The sequence below is a fragment of the Apium graveolens genome, chromosome 11 (assembly GCF_009905375.1).
Source record: "Apium graveolens cultivar Ventura chromosome 11, ASM990537v1, whole genome shotgun sequence".
Classification (NCBI taxonomy): Eukaryota; Viridiplantae; Streptophyta; class Magnoliopsida; order Apiales; family Apiaceae; genus Apium; species Apium graveolens.
Genome location: NC_133657.1, coordinates 191,869,191 through 191,879,027, shown reverse-complemented (window position 1 = coordinate 191,879,027; position 9,837 = coordinate 191,869,191). Strand labels below are relative to the sequence as shown.

General features: G+C 32.1%; 1 protein-coding gene across 1 annotated transcript; it reads right to left on the bottom strand.

The window, feature by feature from the left end:
• Window positions 1–2,887: 2,887 nt before the first annotated feature.
• On the bottom strand, window positions 2,888–9,592 carry LOC141696326 (zinc finger BED domain-containing protein RICESLEEPER 2-like). Its single transcript, XM_074500481.1, has 5 exons — window positions 9,537–9,592; window positions 9,368–9,425; window positions 9,130–9,266; window positions 3,019–5,134; window positions 2,888–2,920 (listed from the first exon to the last, which is right to left on the bottom strand). The coding sequence occupies exons 1-5, from the start codon at window positions 9,590–9,592 to the stop codon at window positions 2,888–2,890; spliced, it is 2,400 nt and encodes a 799-aa protein (XP_074356582.1).
• Window positions 9,593–9,837: the final 245 nt, after the last annotated feature.

The window sequence follows — 9,837 nt, the reverse complement described above, 5'->3', positions numbered from 1 at the left end:
CCCTCCCGACAACGAGACTTGTTCCCGATTTACAAGATTAAGTTTTAAAATGATTTTTTCGACGATCCAACCATACGGATGTTAAGATATATCAATTTTAGTTATATGAAAAAATTATTAAAAATTTGAAATTTATCTTGCATGTCAGGATTAGAAAAATCCAGTAAAAGTACCACTTTCGACAACGAGACGCGTTCCTGATTTAGAAGATTAATTTTTTAAATAATTTTTTCGACGATCCAACCGTACGGATGGTAAGATATATCAATTTTAGTCATATGAAAAAAATATTAACAAATTTGAAATTCATCTTGTATGTCAGGATTAGAAAAATCCAGTAAAAGTACCACTACCCGCAACGAGACTCGTTCCCGATTTACAAGATTAATTTTAAAATGATTTTTTCGATGATCTAATCCTACGGATATTAAGATATATCAGTTTTAGTCATATGAAAAAAATATTAATAAATTTGAAATTTATCTTGCATGTTAGGATTAGAAAAATCTAGTAAAAGTACCACTACCGACAACGAGACTCGTTCCCGATTTACAAGATTTATTTTAAAATGATTTTTTCGACGATCTAACCGTACAGATGTTAAGATATATCAATTTTAGTCATATGAAAAAATATTAAAAAATTTTAAATTCATCTTGCATTTCAGGATTAGAAAAATTTAGTAAAAATATAACTCCCGACAACGAGACTCGTTTCTAATTTAGAAGATTAATTTTTAAAATGATTTTTTCGATCATCCGACCATACGAATGTTAAGATATATCAATTTTAGTAATATGAAAAAATTATTAAAAAAATTTGAAATTAATCTTACATGTTAGGATTAGAAAAATCCAGTAAAAGTACCTCATTCCCGATTTAAAAGATTAATTTTTAAAATAATTTTTTCGACGATCCGACCATACGGATGTTAAGATATATCAATTTTAGTCATATGAAAAAATTATTAAAAATTTGAAATTTATCTTGCATGTCAGGATTAGAAAAAACGAGTAAAAGTACCACTTTCGACAACGAGACGCGTTCATGATTTAGAAGATTAAATTTTAAAATTATTTTTTCGACGATCCAACCGTACGGATGTTAAGATATATCAATTTTAGGCATATGAAAAAATTATTAAAAAATTTGAAATTCATCTTGCACGTCAGGATTAGAAAAATCTAGTAAAAGTACCACTCCCGATAACGAGAATCGTTCCCGATTTACAAGATTAATTTTAAAATAATTTTTTTGACGATCCAACCGAACGGATGTTAAGATATATCAATTTTAGTCATATGAAAAAAATATTGATAAATTTGAAATTCATCTTGCATCTCAGGATTAGAAAAATTCAGTAAAAGTACCACTACCGACAACGAGACTCCTTCACGATTTACAAGATTAATTTTAAAATGATTTTTTCGATGATCCAACCATACGGATGTTAAGATATATGAATTTTAGCCATATGAAAAAATATTAACAAATTTCAAATTCATCTTCCATGTCATGATTAGAAAAATTCAGTAAAAGTACAACTTCCAACAACGAGACGCGTTTCTGATTTAGAAGATTAATTTTTAAAATGATTTTTTCGATCATCCAACCATACGGATGTTAAGATATATCAATTTTAGTTATATGAAAAAATTATTAAAAAATTTGAAATCCATCTTGCACATCAGGATTAGAAAAATCCAGTAAAAGTACCACTCCCAACAATGAGACTCGTTCCTGATTTACAAGATTAATTTTAAAATGATTTTTTAGACGATCCAACCGTACGGATGTTAAGATATATCAATTTTAGTCATATGAAAAAATTATTAAAAATTGAAATCTACCTTGCATGTCAGGATTAGAAAAATCCAGTAAAAGTACCACTTTCGACAATGTAACGCGTTCCTGATTTAGAAGATTAATTTTTAAACTATTTTTTTCGACGATCCAACCGTAAGGATGGTAAGATATATCAATTTTAGTCATATGAAAAAAATATTAACAAATTTGAAATTCATCTTGCATGTGAGGATTAGAAAAATCCAGTAAAAGTACCCCTCCCGACAACGAGACGCGTTCCTGATTTAGAAGATTAATTTTGAAAATTATTTTTTTGACGATCCAACCGTACTGATGTTAAGATATATCAATTTTAGTCATATGAAAAAATTATTAAAAAAATTGAAATTCATCTTGCACGCCAGGATTAGAAAAATCTAGTAAAAGTACCACTCCCGATAACGAGACTCGTTCCCGATTTACAGGATTAATTTTTAAAATGATTTTTTTAACGATCCAACTGTACGGATGTTAAGATATATCAATTTTAGTCATATAAAAAAATATTAATAAATTTGAAATTCATCTTGCATGTCAGGATTTGAAATTCCAACTGTATGCATTCTGTCTCCTGCCAATCTTTCAACGAGTAAGTTCACAAGTTTTGTCCTTTCTAACTATATATACAAAAACCGAAGACATGAAATTATGTTTCTTCTTAGAAAAGCTAATATGTGGAGCTAATTAATATAGTTCTAATTGATAAAGTAGTGCTTTCTTTTCAATGCCGAAAGGAAGAAGCCGATGTTGATTATTGTCATTGTTGTGGCATTCTCCCTTACTATACTGCTTCTCTCCAGGGATAATTAAATCCAAAAGAAAAATACTGATAAGCTACTGAGCTTTTGTTCCTCAGCCATAATGCTAGAAAGCTCCTAATAAGCAATATACAAAAGATATGCCGCCTGTAGGAATAAATAAACAAATGTACATCCACCAAGTTAGTGCAGTGGCTGAGATAAGGAAGCAAAAAATAACAGACCTATTATAGGTGATCAGATATAGCACGAGCAAAAAATAAAATGCTACATACCCTTATCCTTTAATCCAAATTTATAATGATATCCTTTTCCTCCTGTGAACATTTGAAAAGGTCAAATGGAAGCATGTTAGACTAAAAACATGTTTATTCTTCATTCAAACTCATTTAAATTATAAGGAATACATGTTCACCTGTTTCAATTTTTTCAGTCCATACAATTCACGAACCCAGTCTGCTCCGCACAACAAAACTTCTACTGTTTCGGGTTTTAAACAAGAGTGATGTGGTTCAATCACTCTACCACTAGCGCTAAAGGTCGACTCTGAAGCCACCGTGCTAATAGGAATACTCAACACATCAGATGCCATTTTGGACAAAATTGGATATTTTGCTGAGTTTCCTTTCCACCAAGCAAGAACATCAAATTTTGAACTTGGAGCGATAATTTTCTCACTCAAATACTCCTCCAATTGTGACTTTGTAGGCTCAAGTATACCGCCACTCTCTCGAATAAAACTCTCGTAATCATTGATCCCTTGAGGTGTTTCACTTTGTTCAATAATAAAATTAGCATCAGAAGAAGACACCCCATATTCATTCCTTTCTTTATTAGCATCCTTTTCTTCCCTGCAATACTCAAAATACAAATCATTCAAGGCATTCAATAAATAAGACATATTTGTTTCAGCATCACTTGCAATCGGATAAAGAGTTGGAAAACAAAAAACTGGAAGTTTCATTTTAAACCGCGGATCCATGACGGCACCAATTGACATTACCAAGTTAGTTTCCCCCCAATATTTCTCAAATTTCAATTCCATTATTCGCGCCATCTCTCGAACATGCATATTTGGATCGATGGCCTTTCTGTCTATTATATGCTTGACCCTTCTTATCTCTGATAAAAACAAATTCGAAGTTGAATAACCTGTTCCGGAAACAACCTTCGTGACATCAGAAAATACCTTAAGGAAGGAGCACACTCCTTCAACTTGCTTCCAATCCTCCGCACCTGGTACATACTCTTTAAAGCCTGGATCAGATGTGCTATATATAAGAAAAAAATTCTTGAACTGAATAGCATATTCCAACATATTATATGTTGAATTCCAGCGTGTAGGAACATCCAGAATCAGCTTCTTACATTTCAAACCTAATGACTTAGAAATTTCAGCAAACTTAATTCTGCGACTTTCCGAGGCTGCTATATACTTAACCCCATCCCTAACTTTATCAACTATATCTTCAGTTGGGTTTAAACAATCTTGCACACATAAGTTCAATATGTGTGCGCAACAACGAGCGTGAAACATCTTTCCCTCAATAGACAATGACCTTCTAACACTAAAAGTTTGTTTTAAATACCGTAAAACGACATCATTCGTAGCTGCATTATCTACCGTCAATGTCCCAATTTTATCAATAATCCCCCATTCATCCAAACACTTAAACAAAGCTTCTGAAATTATAAATCCGCTATGTGGGGGAGGGACATTACAAAAATTAAGGACCCCCATGTTCAAATTCCAATTGGAATCAATCCAATGACCCGTGACAACCATATAACCAATTTTTTGATGTGAGGAAGTCCACATATCAGTCGTTATATTAATCTTTCTAATATATTTAAACATTTCTCTTAATTTATTTTTCTCAATTTCATAAGTACTGAAACAATCTTTCCTAACAGCATGCCTACTAATTTTCTCCCAAAACGGAGTAGCTGTTCGCATAACTTTATCAAACATAAAACTCTCGACATGTCTAAACGGTAATTCATTTACTAAAATATAATGAGAAATAATTTTTCTCATTTCAACATGATCATACTTGAAATTACCGACTGTTACCTCTGATGATTTCACATCGATTGGCTGAAACTGAAGTAATGCTTGACTTGTCTGTCCATTTTCTTTCCGACATTTGTTGACATGCCTGTTTAAAGTAGTTGTGCACCCTGTTGGGTCACATTTGATCCTTTCCTTGCAAAATTTACAAATGGCGATCGTCTGATTGTTTTCTTCGACCGTGTCCAAATATGGCCAGCAACGGGCTGTCTTTTTCCTCGACTTCTTTTGGTAAGGTTGAGACTGTTGAGTTTCAAGGCTGCCACTTTTTCTTTTTCTTGAAATTCCTTCTTGCTCAGTCATTTCAAGAAGTTGTTCGGATTGGTCGTTGTTATCACCATTTTCACCAGCATCTTCAGATTCTATATCATCGCCAAGACTTCTTACTTGTTCAAATTCTGCATTTTCCGATATAATTTCAATTTGATTCTTCTTTTTTCTGGAAGGAGCCATTACAAATCTGCAACACAGTGGAACAATGTTAGGATTATAATTCAGCAACAAATCTGTAAAAAAATTGTGTAACACTATTTCTATGTAACAGAGAAATTAACAATATTGTAGCAGTCAGCAACACAATAGCAGTTGAAAAGGAAGACTGAGAACCTTCATGCTTTCTAAATTCATCACAAACCAATATGATTGTAGATACATACAAGACTACACTTTTGCAGTGAAAAGGCAACAAAAGTGTAAGCTTTATAATGCCTGTAAATATATAATTTTCGTAACTATGCGTCTACAACTGACTAGTGCATATCATCAGTTTAGTTATATGAAGCACTCACCTCAACACAGAAAAATACTAATAAAAACCACCCCTATTTTTCCCAGAAAGAAAAACAATCTTACCAAGAGACGCACGCAACAAATACATTCGATAACTTCAATTACTACCTTTAAACATCATCAATGTCTCTGTTCCATATAGTTTTATTGAATATATAATAAAACTACTCTATCCCATCTTGACAATATCAGGATGGAACCTACTAATCTTTATCAAATAAAAATTAACTGACCTGTTTTACAGCCTGGTTGCATAAAGGTCCTATAATTTCAGGTTGAAGGTAATTTCTTCAGCCAGGAAAAAAAGAAATGGCCTAAGCCCTAAGGTTTATGTTAACAAGTATAAGATTTTTAGCTTCCCTATTGACCATAAACGTATAAAAGAAATGGACAGTATCATATATGTACACCACACACATCTCTATTAGTCATTTAGTAGTAATGTCTCCCATGACTTCTATCTTTGAATGTTTCATAGTCTTCTCCCAATATTCCAAAACTCAATTATAAAAACTACAAAAACCACACTATAATCCATCTAAAAATCATGGCACATTGGAATACTTTACCAGAAGAATTGCTACATACACCCAGAATAACCAAACCAACCCCCTTAACTTTAACTTAATTTGTGGGGTGTAAACTGAGCAAGAAAACACAATAAATTGATCCAGATAATGAAGAATCTAACACGTAATATAGGGTATGGTTACGTTTAAACAAAGAAGAAGAATAAATAGCTAAACATAAAGCTAAATACTTAAACAGTTAAAATAACAAAATGAAAAAGCATCTCAAACATAATCCAAAACTAAACAAAATGAGAACATGGAAGAGAAGTAGAGAACATTACCGGGGAATCTCAGATTTGGGAATTCAGGGAATTTAGGGATTTAAGTCGTATGTGAAATTTAGGGATTTGGTTTGGAGAATGAATGAAATTTAGGGGCTGAGTCGTCTGACTAGTATGTTTTAGGTTTTTAGGTGGGCTGGACTTGATTATTTGGACTGGGCTGAGATTTTAAGTTGTAATATCTGTATATTTAACGAGCTCTTAACGAGCTGTTCGATAACACATATATTCGGCTCGGCTCATATTTGTTCGCGAACAAGCTCGTGTTCGGCTCGAAAGTTACCGAGCTCGAGCTCGAACACGTTTTTCTGTTAGGTAATAAAGCTCAGCTCGGCTCGGTTTGTCAGAAAAAAATTAAAACTCGGCTCGTTTACTTCAAAACTCGGCTCGACTCAGTTCGTAAACAGCCCTAGAGGAAAGTATAAACAAGTAGAGCTATTTACATGAAGAGAAGAACTATATTTGGTAGCCAAGAATGACTTGCATGCATGCCTCATTCAAAGGATTTTCCCCATGCATTCGTAAATTTTTATTCTGGTCTATAGGCAGGCATTTTTGGCTAGCTTCACTGGTTGTTGCTTTTCATGCAAAACATTTTCTCCTCTCAAGAATTACTGTTGCTTACACTTCTTACTGCCTAGGTTAAGTTCAATCAACAGGGGACGATTCCAAAAATGAAGTCAATATTTTTTAACGAGTTCGTTCGATTCTTGTTCACCCCTAGATTTGTTAGAACAAAAAATCAGTTTTAGAACAAAAAATTTAAGCCTTATTCGTCAAAAAAAATACATATGTAGTAGTATTGATTTTTTTAGGTATGTCATTTCAATTAACATAGATGATAGTGTTCACCAAACTTCCCAACATTTTAATTAATATATATCTATCTATTACTTTATATATATAATAGTACACTGCTCATTGATCACACATGTAAATTATTTTTGCAGCTACCTATCCAACACATATACATTTGCATTTTCTGATTCATAGAATCTAGCCCGGACTCTGATATATAACTGAATAATAGAAGTTCATAGTTTAACAATTTTAATGATCCACGTTCAGTAATTGTAGAATTTTCATACTTTGGATAATTATATTTTACAAATATATTGGAACTTTAATTTCTTTAAACAATTATACATTATATTTGGATTGGCTAAGATATATCTCTAAAGCAGTAATTATTTTATAAGCTATCAAGGGATTGTCCAGTTGATGGAGTATTTACATGAGGTTGTATTCATGAACTCAAGATTAAAGATTGTACTAGAAAAATATGTTTAATTTGTTTGAATAAGATAGGTTTTTTTGGTATGATCTAGAGTTCAATCTTTTCCACACAATTATGTTAATGGTAAGATATTTTGTTGGTACACCATTTTCATTTACTCTTATACCCAGATGTATATATACGCTCATTCGGCTCATTCTCGTACTCACGCATATAAATAAATTAGTGGAAAGGTGAATGGGATTATTAAACAAACCCGAAACTTCATTTAATTCAAGCACCAACTATACAAACAGATTTTTTTTTGTCATTTTCATCCAAGAAACCAATCTACCAACAAAATAATGAAATGAATTCAAAAAACAAACATTAAGTTAAATTTGTACTCCTCCCATGTGATCAAAATATTCTTAACAAATTTATAAGTTATTTTGAAATTGTATTTCTTGTTGAATTAGCTAAAAAATATTAATGTGGTACTGAATTTTTTTATAAATAGCATCTGGAAAGAAGCCAATCCATCAAAACTGTTATCTTCATATATTCTAAAAGATGACTCAATAAGATGAATTGTATTAGTAAGCAAGATGATGATGTTGGTACACTAATTTAAACTCAGCTAAGTTACCATTCCATATACTACAAGAAACAAGCAATCATACAACAGTTTTGCACCGTTGTGTGACAGGAAGAGTTTCCGTTGTCTATCCAACACTAGTGTGATAGAACATTGGATAATGGTTATTTATACCCTTGTAATAAGAGAGATTGAACAACCATGCTAAACACTGGCTACAATCAGGATGACACAACTGTTCTTTTAAAGTAACCATTGTTGGAACGTTTTTAACATGATGGGAAAGTTCTAAAATTTCTTTCCAATTTTACATATCATTTTCAAACAACAGTTAATAACTAATTGGTGTTATTGAATTGTTGTTTAGACAATGGCTTTTATTTGACATAATTATATACTTGGGTAACTGTTGTCCGAATTATATTCATATAATGGTTACTTTTGGTTTAAAAACCCATTATCTTATTAGGTATTAGCATTTTGCATATCAATTTCATATTTAATTAAAACCTGCTGCATAAAACTAAATTAAACAATTTACAAATTAAAAATCCACATAATCTAGACCCCTAGAAAAATAAAACCAATTCCATACCATAAAATAAATACCCAACACAAAACACAAAAGTCCATAACATAATCCGTACCATACCATAATCCGTACCATACCATAATCCATCCATTCGTCAATCCAAAACAAAACACAAAACAACTAGATCTACATACCAAACTACGAACAATCTACCCAACACAAAATACATTATCGCAAGTCTACTTGTCACCAATTACATACATAAAACATCCATTTTACGATAAGTTCAGAAGAACAGAAACAGCGAGGACCCAGCTTACACAGTGTTCCATAAACTATTTTGCTAACTCAACCCTGGTCTCGTTGATGTCATCTTCAATGTAAACCAGGTTTGACCTACGCTTCCACTGAAAAATCATCAAAAATTTTGTATAAGTAATATGTTCTGCCATTATAAGCGTAAATACAAAGTCGATGAAAAGGCCCAAAGAGGGTGAATTGTCAACTTATTAGCAAAGTCCAGCTCTTTGTCATGAATAATTTCCATCATGTATCGCATCACGAACTGGCCACAATCCTTGTTCCCGGTCTTCTCTAGAACTCCCTAAAATATCAAAAAAAATATTAATAGAGTCTCCAGTCTCTTTTAATAACATAATTAATATATGATGCGAAAAATGAATAAATACTGCCATGTTCTCCTACCATACTTTCTTCTTCGGAACCTTTTTCAAATCCTCGATCCTTGTACATGTTAGTGGCACTACAACCAAAATAATATTTATCAAAACATAAAATAACCACTGCAAAATATGGTCGGACAAGGTTTACAAGTCAAGACTTAATATATAAATTTTACAAGGTGAACTCTTACTTGTCGATAACATCCATCCATTCTCCATCATCAATTCGACGTTTAAGAGGGTCCATTTAGTAGACTACCTTTCCGTCTGGATTGACAACTGTCAAGGTACAGAGGTTCCTACAAAAACATTAACAAAGGTGCTTGCTTAAAATTAAAGCTTAAATTTTTAGTTTTTTTGTCACCCTAAAAAAATCACATTTCTATTAAATTAAAATCAACCTAAAAAATATTTAAACTCACTAATTGTGAAAAATAATCCAAAATCTGATACTAGTAGAGTGTAATTTATTGCAATAAATATGATCAGGTA